The sequence below is a fragment of the Carassius auratus genome, chromosome 26 (assembly GCF_003368295.1).
Source record: "Carassius auratus strain Wakin chromosome 26, ASM336829v1, whole genome shotgun sequence".
Classification (NCBI taxonomy): Eukaryota; Metazoa; Chordata; class Actinopteri; order Cypriniformes; family Cyprinidae; genus Carassius; species Carassius auratus.
The window spans coordinates 20,445,498-20,463,958 of NC_039268.1; the positions used below are offsets into that span (position 1 = coordinate 20,445,498).

General features: G+C 36.5%; 1 protein-coding gene across 1 annotated transcript; it reads right to left on the reverse strand.

Annotated features, from left to right (window-relative positions):
* Positions 1 to 1,178: 1,178 nt before the first annotated feature.
* LOC113044617 (sodium/potassium-transporting ATPase subunit alpha-1) lies at positions 1,179 to 6,846 on the reverse strand. The gene is made up of 22 exons (XM_026204752.1): positions 6,748 to 6,846; positions 6,309 to 6,422; positions 6,064 to 6,123; positions 5,541 to 5,744; positions 5,342 to 5,455; positions 5,129 to 5,263; positions 4,931 to 5,048; positions 4,568 to 4,836; positions 4,146 to 4,454; positions 3,919 to 4,053; positions 3,644 to 3,836; positions 3,385 to 3,560; positions 3,154 to 3,290; positions 2,929 to 3,079; positions 2,686 to 2,854; positions 2,455 to 2,609; positions 2,252 to 2,375; positions 2,020 to 2,165; positions 1,770 to 1,900; positions 1,549 to 1,650; positions 1,371 to 1,462; positions 1,179 to 1,288 (listed from the first exon to the last, which is right to left on the reverse strand). The coding sequence occupies exons 1-22, from the start codon at positions 6,757 to 6,759 to the stop codon at positions 1,260 to 1,262; spliced, it is 3,075 nt and encodes a 1,024-aa protein (XP_026060537.1). The 5' UTR covers positions 6,760 to 6,846; the 3' UTR covers positions 1,179 to 1,259.
* Positions 6,847 to 18,461: the final 11,615 nt, after the last annotated feature.

Here is an 18,461-nt window from a genome sequence, read left to right on the forward strand (position 1 = left end):
GAACAAAATCTTAATGTTGAGTTTTATGTTTATAACAAATGATAACCAATTTGGTCAATTTAAATGGGCAATATCATAAACATGCTTATATAAGCTGAAAGAAAACTGATGAGAATTACTTCAGAATAAATTATATTAAAAAACATAATTTTTTCTTGGACAAGTAACTTTTAAATTTTTTACTTTTTTTTTTTTAGATGCATTTTAGTAAAATGCAATTCTGTATGTTTATATTATGACTATATCATCTGCTTTGCACAACATTTTGATTCCTATGCAAGCAAACATGTACCTATATGCTATCATCCACCCTTTTTTTAACCCCCAAAGAAGGTAAGAAAAAAAAGAATTTTTTCAAAGGAAATTTTAGAATGATTAAATTGTCATGAAAATAAAAATAACAAATATTAAGCACTAATTTAGTATGGACTTGTTTTGTAAACGATTTTCTGTTTCGTCAGTCAACAGAGCCTCACAGCCCCCGTGTTAGCCTGACTTCTTAAAAAAGTTTAGTAATATAACACAGCTGAGAATGACGTCATGCCACACTTCATAATGTTTTTTACTGGGATGTTTGACTGACGTTCAGCGTGTTCTGCGGGTTTCACTGATATGTATAAACATCCCACACAGCATACATGCCACATGGCCCTTGAGATACCAGGAAGTTGACTAACTCTCAGTATTATAAGTCATGGGTTCAATTCGCAGAGAATGCTGATAAATATAGACTGATATATATAAACTGTAAGCAGTGCAAGTGAATTTGTATAAATTCACTTGCACTGCTTTCAGTGTAAATTGTATACATGTGTGCTGAATGCAGCAGCAGTGCATTTATAGTCACATTAAACTTTACTCTTCTTGTCCTGTTTTCTGTCAGCTATGAAAATCAGCTTTTAGCATGTGACCTATGCTGCACTGAAAAGACACTATTTTGCATCATGCTAATTTAAATGCTAGCTCCTGGTTAGGCTAAGGATTGGTAGATTTTCTTTGTCTAACAGTAGACCTCTGCTGGTAGATGATGTAACTACACCATGACTTTATGCTATTATTTATTTCACCTTTTATGATTCACTAAAACCCTGTTTATACTATTTCCTGCTGACTTTTATATGTTCTTTGTAAGATTAATAAGAAACACACAAAAATTCAGCTCAATAAAATTTGACATTTATTTGCTGAAAAACACAGAGTTGAATCATTTTGAGAAAAATGTCTCAGAGAATAAGTTTGCAATAGAATGTCGTCTTGATTTAATAGTATGTTTCTCTCTCCACCCAGCCTGAAAACAAAATAGCACTGATATTAGAGTTTATTCCTAATTTCTAAAAGCAATGAAATACTGAAGGAAAATGTGTGATTACCTCCTGGATTCTGCCGTAGGAGGTATTTTCTAACTTCATCATAGACGAAGATGAGAAGTGAGTATGGGAAGGCAGTGAACCACCACAATGGTCTGCATGAAAAAAACACAAGGATTGTTTTTTCCATTGTTTCAATTCCTTATGCCATTAAAAGTCTACATTCAGTACATCCACTTACCTTAGAGGATACATTCTGACAGCAACGTCCATCCCTGGGCAGTAGGACAAGAAAGCTGCAAGAGCAGCTTCCTCAAAAAAGGCAAAGATCAGGACTTTGTTTCTAGGAAAAAGAAAAGAAAAAGGCTTTAAGGTGAGCAGCCTCGAGCAGCAACTGAACAAACAGTCCACCAAAACTTAATGGCTTCTTTGAAGCTCATGTGCATCCCTTTGTTTACATACTTCATTCCCTGCTGTATGATGGAATTTCTTCTGGTCTTTACAATGATCAAGTCTCCCCACTGCACAACCACAATACTGATGAAAAATGCTGTGTGGCAAGTGGACTCTATAATCTTTCTGGCCTCGAAGGTCTGCATCAGACAATTAAAACACAAGAACAAAGCAGTGTTTATAACTGTTTTTTACATTTGTTCTATAATATAGAAGCTTTTTTGTTTCACATTTGGCTTGCCGAAGCTTTGACACTCACCCATTGTTGACCATAGCTATCTTCCAGGTCACTGATAGATCTGTCTTCCCAACCAACTCGAAGTCCTGGAAGATAACTGGGCCAGAAACCATTCTCACTCATAACCACGATGTAAGTAAAAAACCCTGCAACTGCTTGGATCATACCTAAAAATAAAAATCATGACAGTAAATTTAATTACTTGCCCATATTCATATATAAAGCTCTCTTTATAGAGTAAGAAAGTGCTTACCGATTTGACCATAGGCCATACTGATTAGCCTCGCGTTCACCAGCCTGTCTGTCTGAGCATTTCTGGGTTGTCTCTTCATGATGTCATTTTCTGCATTTTCATAAGCCAAAGAGATAGCGGGAATCTGTGGCAACAATTAAAACAAGTTAAAAACATTGATCATTCAACGGTAATATCGCTACGGTAATAACCGTTTTTCTTACCAGATCAGTGCCCAGGTCAATGCAGAGAATGGTGACGGTTCCCAAAGGTAGAGGAATACCAACGAGGACAAACATGAGGAAGGGGGACATCTCAGGGATCTTACTAGTCAGCGTGTAGGCGATCGATTTCTTCAAGTTGTCAAAGATCAGACGTCCTGACACGGAAGATACATTCAAATGTAAGTGTCAAAGTGACTTTGATAGATCTAAGTTCTCAAAACCATGACATACCTTCTTCTACACCAGTGACAATTGAGGCAAAGTTGTCGTCCAGGAGGATCATGTCAGCAGCCTGTTTAGATACATCAGATCCAGCGATACCCATAGCCACACCAATATCAGCCTTCTTCAGAGCGGGAGAATCATTGACACCATCACCGGTTACAGCTACAATGGCACCCTGATAAGAGAGATGAAATGCATTAAAATGGTACTTGATAGAATCCGATAGATAACAGTCTGAGAGTACAGTACCTGTCGCTGACAGCCTTCCACGATAATCAGCTTTTGTTGTGGAGAAGTTCTGGCGAACACAATTTCTGTATGGTATTTGAGGATCTCATCCAAGTCGCTTTCATTCATGTTCTTCAGTTCTCCACCATGGACCACACAGGCCTTGGCATCTCTAGAGATATACTTTGCATTAGCAGACATCTAGAGCAATGCCACATCTGCAACTGGTTGAGATGATTGGTTTACCTTGGATTGACCTCTGAAACAGGGATGTTTAAACGAGCAGCAATGTCTTCCACAGTCTCGTTGCCTTCAGAGATGATGCCTACACCCATTGCAATAGCCTTAGCTGTAATTGGATGGTCTCCAGTAACCATGATAACCTGTATGGGAAGAGTCGTTAATTTTAGCTGTCATAGGAATAGTTTAATATGGGCGCAATATATTCATGCACTAGATCTTAGATGATGACAACACCTTGATTCCTGCACTCCTGCACTTGCCCACAGCATCTGGTACAGCTGCACGAGGAGGATCGATCATAGACATGAGGCCAACAAAACACAGGTTCTCAGTGGGGAAGTTCACATTTTCAGTATCAAATGCAAAACCTTCAGGAAACTGGTCATCTGGGAGGCTAAAGTGGCAGAAACCTATGAGAGAGGACACAGAATTATTCCTCTGTAGTCATAACTTCAATGCTTATCCCAAAGTGTACTTCATAGGGTGGCTTTACCAAGCACTCTTTCTCCAAGACCTCCGAGTTCTACATAAGCATTTTGGAATGAATCTTTCATTTCATCGTCCAAAGCCTGCTCTTTTCCTTGAATCAAAATAGTAGAGCATCGATCCAAGATTCTCTCAGGGGCTCCCTTCATCACCAGCAGGTGCTTAGACTCCGAAGAATTGGGATTCTTGTGGACTGAGAGCTAGAAAAGGCGTATTGAAAGCCTATTAGGATGACCAGTTAATCTAAAAACCAATCTCTAAAGAACACCTCAACAAAAATACCTGATACTTGTTGGTGGAGTTGAAAGGGATCTCACAAATCTTGTGGTACCTCTCTCTCATTTCAGTGACTGAACCGCAGCACAGCTCGATACACTTCAACAGAGCGGACTCTGAGGCATCACCAGCTGTTTCTCGCTGCAAAACAAAGTTTTCACTCATTATATCATTGCTAAATTAGCTACTGGAAGTTGCAAGTCCTAACGTAGCTTGTATAGATATTAACTCACGCTAAGGATTGGGAGATGGCTTTGTTCAGCACGAAAAACAGCACGGTTGCAAAGGCCAGCAACACGTGAGAGAGCAGACCAAGTTGGAGAGCTCTTGTCAAAGGAGGCTCCACTCTGGTTCTCTGTGGTGTCTGCTTCGTGAATGCGATTGTCAAACCACATGTGAGCCACGGTCATTCGGTTCTGGGTCAAAGTACCAGTCTTGTCAGAGCAGATGGTGGAGGTCGAGCCAAGAGTTTCCACCGCTTCGAGATTCTTCACCAGGCAGTTCTTCTTCGCCATACGTTTGGCAGTCAGAGTTAGACACACCTACATAAGTAGATACAAGCTAAGTAATCACTTTTACTGAAATATGACCATTGATTTAAAAAAAATATTGAAACAAAACAACCAAAGTATAACTAAACATCACTCTGACTTACAGTTACAGTGGCAGGGAGACCTTCAGGTACATTAGCAACAATGATACCAATGAGGAAAACAACAGCTTCCAACCACCCATATCCGAGAATCAGGGACAGGATTAGGAAGGCCACACCGAGGAAGACAGCTACACCAGAGATGATGTGTATGAAGTGCTCGATCTCTCTAGCGATTGGTGTTTTTCCACCATCCAGACTTGAGGCAAGTGATGCAATACGACCCATGACAGTACGGTCACCGGTGTTGATGACAACCCCTCTGGCGGTACCTGGGTTTTATTATATTCAAGAAATTTAGTTGCATGCAATTTTAAATGCATGCAATGTAGCCAACATAATACAGACACTTTTCTAGTACTGTACCTTCAACACAGTTGGTAGAGAAAAATGCAATGTTTCTCGTCTCCAATGGGTTTTCATGGGAGAAGTCCGGGGTTCGAGTCTGGGGCTCAGATTCTCCAGTGAGGGAGGAGTTGTCCACCTGGAAAGGTAAAATGTAAGTTTATAGAAATGCATTGATGGGAAATATAACACTTACATCAGAGACGCTTTAGGTCTTACCTTGCATCCGTGTGCAGCAATGATACGAAGATCAGCTGGGATTTTGTCTCCACCTTTGACCTCCACAAGATCTCCGGCGACTACCTCATTCGCAGTGATGACCTTTTTCTCTCCATCACGCACGACTAATGCTTGCTACACAACAACGAGTACATTCACGCCATGGGAAAGCTACAACTGAAACATAAATGATTTCAGAAGCCGTTACTGTACCTGAGGCACAAGGTTCCTGAAAGATTCCATGATCTTAGAGCTCTTGGATTCTTGATAGTATGAGAACCATCCGTTGACTATGACAACAAAAGCTAGCACGAGTCCCAGGTACAGCTGCAAAACCACAATCAGGTTTTTAGAGATTGTATGACAGTACAGAGTACATAAAAATGAAGACTATACATCTTCTCTCTCATACATTGTCATTCGCTGGTTCTTCGTTGGAGGCAGCCTGAATCCCATACGCCGTGAAACAAAGAAATGCACCAAACCACAGCAGTGTCTGGAATCCACCGAAGAGTTGTGTGCAGAACTTGACCCATTCTGGAGTTGTTGGAGGTGGGGTCAGGGCGTTCGGTCCATCACGCTCAAAGATCTCGTTTGCACGGGAAGAAGACAAGCCCTGCCGTACCAAATGAACACTGAGTAATGTTGAGACAAGAATTTTAAAACTACAGACTACTTAACCAAAATTTGTAAACGCCTATACAAATTATTATGCAATTTCAAGATTGCAAAACAGCACAGGTATCCTATAAGTTTTATCGAAACCAAATTATGCTTTTTTTTTTCAAACCAAACGAATGTGATCATTAACTACTGTAGTTTTGTCTCCTCGTATTTTACGTAAAAGGATGCAAAACACATAATTTAATTACCTCGAGTAACACATGTACTAAAAAACACAAAATTTCCAAAACTGTCAGTAAACCTCTGCTCACCCTGTTCAAGTCAGTGCCGTATTTCCGAGAAAGTTCATCCAATGTCAGCTTGTGGTCGTCCTACAAAAGAGCAAAACACCTTCAATCTCAGTTCAGCAGAGAAAATCTCGAAATTACATTTTTGAATTCACATAATCAGAAAATAATGAAGTAATGTAGTATTAAACTTTTCTTGGTAGTGCTCATAGCTTCAGATCATACCAGATATGTTAAGGTGATGGGTAATGCATATATTAATTTCTCACCAGCTCCACTTCTTTCTTCAGTTCGTTCACATCCTTCCTCTTTTTTTTACCCTTTTTGGGCTTTTTGGTTTCATTCTCAGAAGTTGCCGTCAATGTGTACTCATCATTCCCCGTCTATGAAACATAATACGTATATGATTTAATAGTTAACTCCATACCTGATTGGAACAGAGCAGAACATCAGCAGAATAAAACGATGCAGTAAAGAGACCAGGATCGCTGCGGAGAGGACCGGCATGAGTTTCCATGTTGGTTTACTGTATGCTGGTTTGGTGCTGATCAACCAGCATAGACTGGTAAAGCTGGTTGACTAAATAATCTTAGCTAGTTAAACTAATTAAGTATCCAGTTTGGGCCCAACCAGCTCACTCGTCATCCAAAACACAACACATGCCGGTTGTTTTACAAGATATGTTAAACATAATAATAGTCCACTCACACCAAGCCCCATGGTCCCAGTTTATTTCAACCCAAAATCTGTCGTTTTGGATTTCAGATGTCCAGCCGGCCTCTCTGGAGACACAAGTGCAAGTGTGATCAATCCAAGTTCACTAAATTTATATTATGCCAACTCACCTGTGTTTTGGGGAGGAGATCTGAGAAATTTTGGGAGGGGTTTAGCAACTGTCATCCTTGACCTTTTATTTTAACCTTTCATTTATTTAACCTTCAGCCACACAGGTAGAAGATTTTGGTGACAGCGATGAGAAGATCTCGTTTTGATGTTGCCAACAGCAATTAATCAACTATTATATTTATATCCACTACTAATATTTTTACTATTACTTTTATGTATGCATAAATATGTAATTTATATTTATGTAATTTCCATATTTAAGATTTTATATATATATATATATATATATATATATATATATATATATATATATATATATATATATATATCTATATATATCTATATATATATATATAGATATATATATATATATATATATATATATATATATATATATATATATATATTATAGAACGAGAATCTATATACGTATGTGCATGTGTGTGTGTGTGTGTGTGTGTGTGTGTTTGAATTATTTATTAAACTAAAGAAGTAATTTTTACACTTTAAAATTCAGATTTAAACTGAACTCCACATTGCTTTTGTGCAAACAGTCTAGGCATGTGCTCTGAATTCATAGTAAACAATCTGAAAGCAGCGTGTTCACGCCTGAACAGAAGGACAGGAAAGTTGCCAAAGCAGTTCAACAAACAGATCAAAAAGTACAGCTTGTTTTCTAAGAAATACAGAGGATAAAATAATGATAACTTTCATTTTGGCCATGGTGTCCTGTGGGGCGGCTGGAGGAGGAATGAGCAGTCATGGGCTGGAACTGAACAAACAGCTCCCTCTGATAAATATCAGTCGATTGTTTTATGACTGCTTTGAAGCTGAAACTTTAGTTTACATACTTCACTCCTAGCTGTAGGATAAGATTGCAAGCCTTAGATGATCAAGTCAGCACTTACAGAGCACACAAGAGCAACAGATCAAATGTCTGAATTGGTGTCTTTTATTCATTCATTTTATCTGTTGTCTAATTTTATGAAATGCTTTTATGTTCCCTGTTAAACCAGCATGGCTGAGCACCAGTATATTCTGAATGCTAGTGTGCTGGTGCTTTTCACAGAAAAATCATTCTGTGACCAGCATTACCAGTATGTCTGTTCTGGTCTAAAGCAAGTCCAGGACTAAACCACTATAAACCAGCTTGGACCCGCACAGAACTTGATGCTGGTATTGACTGGTGTCCACTTGTTTATTTCATGACTGTGTCAGCTGTGCTTTTTGGCATCTGTAAAGAATCTGTAGATTCAAATGGATTGTATATGTGGGTAAAATCAAGGGCTATAAATTGTAAATTTGTGCTTTGGAATTTGGACTTTTGCCTGTGTTTTGTAAACCATTTTTTGTGTCTGTTATCAGTCAACAGAGCTCTCAGGCCTCATGTCCTTCACAGTTTAGTCCACACTCAGGCCTACAGACTTAAGAAGTGTAGGTGGAACAGTGTTTTATGTTACTGATGCAAAATTATTTTGGGTGAATTATGTGATTGCATTTAACGAGAATATATATTTTTATTTTATTTATTTTTTTGCTAGTTGAAAAAGCATAATGAGCAGTCAAAAAAATTACAATGAATCATAATTTTTTTTTTTTCGGTTACAAAGTATAGTTTTATCTTCATATGCATATTTTAAAAAAAACGTAATAGCATCATAATGTAAGTATAAAGAAATAAAATAGTATAAAAAATTGCATAAACATAAAGTATTTCATTTACACACCTGATTCAGAAAATTTCACATCTGGTCAGTTTATGGCTGTTGAAAAGTTATTATAAACATTACAGTGCAATGCAACAGCTGAAAGCTGCTCATATTAATAATGTTTTTAATATTTCATCTGTTAGGCAGCCGTCCACTCCTGTTTTGCAGCTCAATAAATGCTCCTTTTGGACTGAACAGCATGTTCTGAAAGTTACAGTATGTTTGCACAATATAGGAAAAAAAAATCATCATAATAAGACACCTTTCAATCTGCTCTTAACCTTTGACCTGCTCTGTCCAGTGGGTCACATTTCAAAGCGTGTTCTGCTTTTTAATGCTTGGACCCCATTAATGCAGCCATATTTATTTGTGTGTGTGTGTGTGTGTGTGTGTGTGTGTCTAATAAAAGTCACTTATTAACTTCATATCATGAAATCGAGGTTTAGAGTAGCAGCACAACCTGTTTCAAGAATCAGTCCAACATTACAGTGAAGTAGGCGTCTGGTGATTTAACAGAACAAGCACTCTTGTAATACTCAGAATTTTACTGAAAAATAAAGTTTTTTTCTTGAAGTTGTGAAGAACATGTACTAGGCCTCTCCTATTCCTCTCAATACAGTGAACACATGATATGATGAACAAATAGCTAACAACAGAGTAGGAATACTGAGAGAGACACAGAGGAAATTTCAATGATTATATTTGGATTTCTCAAAAGCAAGTTTATAGTGGGTTCGACGTTTAGGTTTATTTAAATATAACATCCTTATCTGTTCAGATTATATTTTTATATAAGTGGTGCATAAATAGCTTATTTATTGGCATCTATGATTCCATCAATAACTTTTAAGATTCATGGAACCATCTCAATGCACAAAAGATTCTTCACTCTTAGTAAACAGTTGTCTGAAAGGGTCTTAAAAGTTTCTCCAACGCATGCAAAAAACTTGATTTTGGAGCCTTTATTTTTAAAGAATGTAGTGCAGATTATAACTGATTGTGAGGCAGTGGACGACTCGAATCTGACGAAGACAGCTGCACACACTTTAATAAAGCAAGACATCTGAGAATCCCTCTACTGTAGTAAATATCCTACAGAATCCTAAGTAATAGTATTTCTTGAGAAGAACACAGACTGTATGACATCATCACATCAACATTCTGAAAAATAAAAAGGTGTTGTCACTGTTGTTATGACAACATGAAACCTTAAAACAACCTGTTTGGAAAACATTTATGAAATCGAATAGGTATAAAGAGCCTAGTGACCTTTTTTTTTACTACAACTATTTTTGTATATTAAAAAAAAAAAAAAAAAAAAAAAAAAATATATATATATATATATATATATATATATATATATATATATATATATATATATATATATATATATATATATATATATTATTATTATTATTTTTTTTTTATTTTTTTTTTTGAACAAACTCTGGTTAGTCGTATATATATTGAAGAAGATATAAATATATATTTTATATTTATTCTGAAAATATTTCAAAAATGGAAATAAAGATAGAAACATAGAAAAATTCATGGCAAGGCAACATGGATATCCATATTTTTTCATTAGTTGTTTTAATTCTATTTGTTTATTTACCAAGATATAGCACACAAACTAAAAGATTACTTATTTATTTGACATCATTATGTTTTCATCCTAAACTTGGTTTTAATCCTGCTTGAGTTCAGGGTGACCGGTGTGGAGGTCAAAGCAGATTTTGGATGACTAGTTTGATTGACAGGTGCAAGGACAAAACAACCAGATGATCCACGTCTGACTGTTTTCTGTTCTGGATACAGAACAAGGTCAAAGATCAGAGATTTCCGCTTAATAAGACTTAAAAGCTACACCCACGGCAGACAGAAGACTTTTACACAGAAAACACTTTATGAAGATTGCCAGCTAAAATCATCGTCGATTCACAAACAATGAAATGTTGTGGCACTGATACGCAAAATGTCAAATTAGCTGTTGATGCAACAGAAAAAAACTAAACATCTTCTGAAAGAAAATATTGAAAGGAATTGAAGATTATACTGAGAATTTCTTTCCAGACCAGACTGACTGTTTATAGTTTCAAAATATTGAAACCATTTCTCGATGCTCAGAGAGGATACTAGTTATTAGAAGTATGGTTTCAATAAATAGTAGAGAACAAACACTGAGTCACTAACTCGAGTCACATTACAGCTGCAGACTTCCACAGCTCACTCTGGTGCAATGCTTTCTCTCTCCACTGGGTGGCGCGTTGGTACGGAAGCCTGGGAGGCCATTCATTCGTTTTTCTAAATTTTCTTGCGAGCTCAGCATAAAACTTTATTCTCAAATTTCTCATTTTGGCATAAAAAAAGTACATGCATAATGTATATATATAATATTACATTCTCTATTATCAACAAATACTCATGCAGGCAATGAGACAGCAGAAAATGATCAAAGGGCTCAGTGAAATGCATTCATGTACAGAGAGCTCATTATTCACCTGATCTGGAGCCAAACGCTCTTATTCAATTAGGTCTCAGTTGAAACCTGGCACAATCTCTGGGATGAGGATGTGAAGAGGAGGCACTTGAGTTTGCCAAATGCTATAAAACTCACTAAAGTGAAGAAGCCAATAACCCAATGGCTCAGCTCAGCCTGGAGGAAAACCAACGGAAAGAAAGGTCACATTACCAAAAAATACTCAACGTGTGATGGTGGTGTTTGATCATGAATGTCTTTAACAACAAAAACAAAAAATCCTTACAGATAAACCTTAAAGGTTAGTAATTAATTCTTCATCGAAGCGACAGATGGCGCTGTTTCCTTGCGGTTAAATAAAGTGCGTTTCCATTTCTCGCCACTAGATGTCGCTGAAACGCTGTGTACTCAGACTGCGATCTCGAGGACAAAATGATGCTGCTCCTTCCACTGAAATCCACCATTCATCAGTTTACTGAAGAATAACTGCATTGTGTTTCTTCAGTCCATGACTGGCTCTGAATTAAAGGCTTATGTAACCAACAAATAGCTTTTGGTTTTACTTCAGAAATGTACTTCTTATAGTCTGGGCAGGGCACCTGGATAAACAAGCACTGAAATGACAGTAAATCTCAGAGCCAGGATTACAACTCTGTGTTTTTAGTTATTATTGGAGATGGAACACTTGTCTGTTTGTGTGTCAGCATGTTCAGCCATCTGCTGTTTTATTATTTCTGTTGTACAGGGCTCTATCTGTTCGGCTCAAATGAGCTAAATAATCAGAGCAGTATTTCCAGCGTGTGTCAGGTGACTGTAGATTAGCTCAATCACTGCTAGAATGTCAGATTACACACTTTGTTCTTCTGACCGCTGATTTTAATAGCCAGACAATCGGCTCCTTGTGCTGTTGATAAAGAGTATTCATGTGCGTAAATGAATGTTCGAATTATGGACTACATTCAGAGCATAATATTTAAAAAAGAAGAAGAAATAAACATGAATAATAACATCTTTTGTAACAAAATGACTGTATAGAGGAGATTGCAGTTGATGCCTAAAAGCAGAAAAAAAAATTTCCATGACCTTTTAACACTTTGAAATTATACATGAAATAATAATAATGATATATTCTAAAGTTTTTGTGTGTGTGTGTGTTTAGTAAATTTTTTATATATTATTACAATTTTAATTAGCTGTTTTCTATGTGAATATCTATTAAACTGTAATTTATTTTTGTGATCCACAGCTGTATTTTCAGCATCATTCCTCCAGTCTTCAGTGTCACATGATCTTCAGAAATCATTATAATATCATGATACGTTTTTGTTTTTTAGGATTCTTTAATGAATAGAAAGTTCAAATACAGATGAAACAATTTGTATAGTGTTATAAATGTCTTTACTGTCACTTTTAATCAATATAATGCTGCTGAATGGAAGTATTAATTAAACAGCAGAGCATCGATATATCTTATTTTCATTTATATAGAGTTTGTCAAGAAAAATCTTGAATAACTGAATGGAAAATGTAATAAACTATTGCTGGTGGAAAAAGCTGTGACAGTTCTTCCATATTTTTCTTGCTCCATGGAAAGAAACAGCAGCATACGGGTTTGAAACAACATGAGGGTGAGTAAATGAATGACAGAATCGTCATTTTTTTAAGTGTTAAAAAAGAAAAGGAGACCGTCTGTAATGTAATCACGTCTCCTGACTCATGTTCCCGTCAGATAGATGTACATCACAGCTTCTCCTGCTGCTCACGTGGGAACCGGAGTTTGCACCGGCTCAGAGCTGCTGGATTGTGTAACACTCGGAATGTTTCGGAATCTCTAAGAATGATTCCATTGTTCACAGCCGTGTGAGACGGAGTCAGAGGTCAGAGGTCAACCACAGTGGCACGTGCACACAGAGAGAGAAGTGAGGACGAGTGCTACGGACACAAGGGCAAAGAGATAAAGCTAAAGCCAATGTCAACAGCTATTAAACTAGTGATGTATCGCTCATTTTAAGGAACAATGATTCTACTTTAAGTGATGTGTTATAATCATGTGCTGATGATTTAACAGTAAAGTAATTGTTTCCAAGGTTATAGAGCTGTGTTTATTTGCGATTCCTCTTCAGCTAGACCGAGTTTTCAGGACGGTGTGAATTATGACACATTTCACACTCCATCCTGAAGATCCACGAACCCTCAGCTGTTACACAACTACTAAAAATGAACTCAAAACGAAGATGAAAAGCATTCATTCTCACAGGAGAAAATTACTAGTGAGACTGCTTTAAAGGAATAGTTGAGCATTTGAGCATTGCATCAGTGTCTCATCAATGGATGCTCTGCAGTGAATGGGTGCCGTCAGAATGAGAGTCCAGACAGCTGATAAAAACATCACAATAATCCACAGCACTCCAGTCCATCAGTTCATGTCTTATGAAATGCTGTGTTTATCAGCTGTTTGGACTCTCATTCTGACGGCACCCATTCACTGCAGAGCATCTATTGCTGTGCAAGTGATACAATGGTACATCTAAAGAAAAAACTAAATATTTTAGGTGATCTATTGCTTTAAAATCGCAATTGTTTCTTCTAGACAACAGAATAAAGAGAATGACGTAAGCATAATAAAGTAAACATAAATAAAGAGTCTTTCCCACAAGGAATTTTAAGAGAAACATCTCAGACACTGTTGATACTTCACTGGGACATATGAGCTATAAAAAATGCAATAACATTTTCCATGACTTGAATTAACTTTTTCCATGTACTGTACACTTGTGATGTAACTGCTTTAAAATGCTGACAGAGTCGTTCACAATCAGTCCATAACATCATTCACATCAGCTAAAGAGACGCTTATGCTGTTTGTTAATAAAGTGTGCAAGATAAAAATGGAGTCAGGATTTTCGATGGTTTCCATGAATCAGGGCCAGTGTGATTTACATTAGATGACGACGGCCTGAAAGCCAGACCTTGGCATGTCAGGCCTTATTCTAAGCTTTTAATCTTCTGAGCTGAGCTTTACTGTTTCAGAACCAAATAAAACTATCATAAAAGTTCATTCAGAAGTTAGTGGAATAGAAAGCTGCAATGCCTGTATTTCCTAGAAAGTGATTGTGCTTTTGTACCTCAGACCACTGCATGTGTAGGAAGCCATACTTTATATTTAAGACTGCTTAATGCTGTCTTATAATGTCTTATAAGCCAAATCTGAAGTGAAGTAAGTAGGTCTTTAAACACGTGTTCACAAGTAAACACAACACGGATATGTGCCTGATTCCCCATGTTATTTAAATATTATTAATATACTATTATAGTATTTATTTGTATATTCTAGTCTAATGAGTAAGTTTTGTTTTGTAATTTTCTTTTAGTTCTTGTTTTCTTGTTTCTATTTACAATGGATACATTTTTATCATAGTTGTCATTTAATTTAAACTTCAACTTGTTCATAAAAACATGCCAGAAGAACACGTCTTATTGGGGCGACTGTGGCTCTGTTAGCTCCTGACTGATGATCCAATGGGACTGTTTCTGCTTTTATTGGCTCGTACATCACAGCTAGCGTGCACTACACTTCTGCCTGAAACGGCCCCCCGTGGAGGGCAGATCTCGCTGCACCGGTCCATCCACGAAACACTAACGCCGTGAGGAGGGGGCTGTCAGATATATGACTTAATCTGCGATCAGCAGGACTTCTGTGCACTGCTAGATTGACTCTTTCTGGACACTTGAAAGCTTTTAGTAAAATATGTGGGATGATGCATTACGATGCAGTGTAGTATGTTTATTGACTTAATAAACAGAAGGGAAATATCTTTTTAAGTAGTTTTTTACGTGCATTTGGATGCATGTGCAAAATTTCATTATCCGTATGCTAGGTGGTTTATTCCTGTCTTCTGGTGAAATGTGCACCTGTGGGATTTTTGGTGTTTGGTGATCGCAGCATCAACAGCACTAGTGATGATTGATTAAATGCCGTGAAATAATAGACAATTAAATTTGGTAGTTTTGATGCAGCACACAGAGACACACCTTTCTAAAGCTCATCAAGTTAAAAGAAGACTACTGAGACTTTTGTTTGTTCAGCTTATGCTCATCTGGTGGTTTTCTAGCAGGTTTTAACTAGTAAAGTGAGTCGGTCAGCATGATTTTTGTGAAGCTGGTTGACCAAAGTAGATTTGCTGTTTAAGCTAATTAAGCAGCCTAAAGGGAGCAAACCAGGAGAGCAACATCTACAACAAACACGGGTCGCTTTACAGGACTGTTCGGCTCTTTCACTAAATTATTTAAGAAACTTTTAATTTCATAAACGTGGCTTATGAAATCTGAAAAAACTAAAAAAAAACTAAAAAACAGAAGAAACAGCTGGAAAAATAAACTCTGAAGGAGTGGGTGTTGTGAGAACCCGAGCAGAGGCCCAAACTAATAAAGAAACACAAACCGAAAAACCCACAGAGGATATGGGAGATCAAAAGTGGAAAATTTATATTACCACTCCACAGGGAGGAAATACAGACACTGAAAAGACAGAAGAGAAACGAATCTACTGATCTACAGCAAGAGATTTCAAAGCTCCTCTACAGAAGCACAGCTGTGATCACTGAATACTCATGTGTTTTGTAAAATGAATTAAAAACAAGTCATCTCTAAAATTTAGAAGAAAAAAATAAGTTGTGGAAAAACCTACAAAAAAAAAAAAAACATTACAAAAAGTAATATGAGTGTAATTAAAGCAATACAAAAACATTTATATTCAACGTGCTTTACATTGGCATATTAAAAGAAAAGAGGGGAACAATCTAAAAGTCAACTTGAAAATTATTTTATTTTATTTCTTTAGTGTTTAATGAGTATTTTAAAGAGTGTTAAAAAATGAGTCAGCTAAATGTTATGTAAAGTAAATGTAAAAATAGATATAAAAACTTCCTGCAGCTAGCCTGAGCTTTTCATTAACACCATGTTTCATTAAATGATTATTCAAAGCAGCTCTTCACATGCATTCTCTAAATTAGTAAATTCTTCATTAAACAACTGCGAAAATAATGCTTGTTTTCAAACAGGTTTCTCCAACACTTTAGGTAGCCATTGACTGCCATCATATTTAGAAAGTCAATGGCTGCCGTCAACTGTTTGGTTACCTTCATTCTTTAAAGTAACTTCTCTTGTGTTCAGCAGAAGACAGAAACATACAGGTTTGTAATGACATGAGGATGAGTATACAATGAGTAAATTTTCATCTTCGGGTGAACGATTCTTTTAAGAAGGCTTTTCTTTAATCTGATTGGACCATAAATCTTAAAACATTGCAATGTTCTATTATTGTATGTTTCTCTCATTCTCACACAGACCTGTTTGCTGATACGTCCGCTGTCCTCTTATAATTCATGGCCTGCTGTTTCTGTGGCCGTGCTGGATGGGAACATCGATTGCATTGACCACACAATCACCTTTCATTTCCGAGGGACTGAGTGATTGAAGGTGGTGTTGCGGTATAAACAAGTGAGCTCATCTCCTGGCAAACAGAATCATGTGATAATATTTCCATTAATTTATGAAGGATATTTCTGAACGTCCAGTTTTTTTTATATTTTGTAAAATTTTTCATATTAACGGAACATTCTAACATTCCATTTAACAAACATTATGGAAATGTTACTTTTGATCTGAAAATGATGTAACAATTAGCAACATTCAAAAAATGTTTTTGTCAATAAAACGTTACATTAGCAACACTGTAAAAAATGACAGTGAATTTAACGGTAAAAGACTGTAAAAATGCTACAGTAAAAACCTGTTAAATGGTTAACGGTAAAGTCCTCTATTATATACGTTTAAAAACTGTATTTGACATTACATTTTATAGTAAACATAGTACATAGTAGTATACCATTTTCAGAAGTAAAAAGGCTGTATAATTTACAGTGAATAACTGTAAATTGACATTCCCAGAATTCCCAGAATTCCCTGTGGTACATTTTTTAAAGTAACTATGTTTCTTATTAGTTTTGAATATTAGGGTTGTGTGTTACACCTAATGTTGTTAAATGAATGTTTATTGCATATTTCAGTTTATTGTGTCACCATGATGGTGATTAGTGTTTGTGTGAATGACACTGCACACTTTCTATATATGTTATTATTTAGAAACTGTTTGAGATGGGCTTTGCTTCATCATGTGACTTTCTCATCACATTTGGTGGTTATCAGTGTATTCAAAGGTACAAAACAGATTTCAATACTTCAATAAGTTGGTATATTAACATTATATCAGTTAATTAAATTATGGTATATATACTGTAAATTTAAGTTAAAATCATAAAACTTTAAACGTTGCTACCATATTTTTACAGTAAAATTCGGGCAATATATATCGATATATCGTTTTTTTTTTACCATAATTAAATTTTTTTTTACAGTGAATGTTAAAATTATTAAAGACCAGATAACTTTGAACAGAAGTTCTATTAACATTATTGGAAGACAATACTGAGAACATTTCCTGTTCCTGTTAGATAGACTGTTGATCCAGATGAGTAAAAAAAACATATTTTATTATAGAAAAATCAATGACACTTCTTAAAAATCTCATCTGTTCCTCCTAATCCCCCTTGAGATCAAATGGAGCATAAATTGAGAATATAGCGAGCTTTCTCCTGCTTCAATCTGATCTCAAACATTTCTCACCCAAAGACCAAAAGGGCTTAGGAGGAACAACTCAGACACAGTTGATACTTAAATAAACCCTAAATGAGAACTCCGGAGTCATGAAAGAACAACCTGAGCGAGAAACTCCTCCTCGGGGAGCATCTTGCAGTCATTAATCCACTCCACACTATTGTACCTGGCAGTGTGGCAGGTTTCCGGCTTGTCTCTCTGGGATCCGTCTGTTTTCTGCCTCCAGGCAGAGATGAAAGAGACATTCGACTGCATAAGGAAAGATGTTTATTTGTTTAGTTGCACATATGATGTACTATTATATGCGGTTGAGGGATATGCTCCATGTATTTCACTGAAAAACTGATTACGGTGGTACTGCAGCAGCTGCTCTTGCACATGGATTGCATCATGATCATTTCAAACGTCTCATTTTTATATTTCCAAAATGACTGGTGATTTTCCAGGATGCACATTATAGGATCTGAAAGATGCTTTAGTCAAGACGGAAACACATTTGTGCGTAATATAGCAATGTGTAAGAGAGGTGGTGCCTTACAATGCCAGCATCTATTTTATAAATATAAACATATTAACACATGCTTACCCTGGCAGTCATTTCTATAAATGTCATGTGGGATTGTGGGAGGAGAAACGAGCTTGTGGATGGAGACCAGCTGCTGTGCGGCATTGTATCATGAGAAACTGTAAACCACATGTTATTGTTAATGACG

Coding starts and splice junctions, on each gene's coding strand:
- LOC113044617 (XM_026204752.1), bottom strand. Junction 5,456..5,540: donor AAGAACCAGCGAATGACAAT/GTATGAGAGAGA, acceptor GTGGTTTTGCAG/CTGTACCTGGGACTCGTGCT. Junction 1,901..2,019: donor ATAGCTATGGTCAACAATGG/GTGAGTGTCAAA, acceptor TGTCTGATGCAG/ACCTTCGAGGCCAGAAAGAT.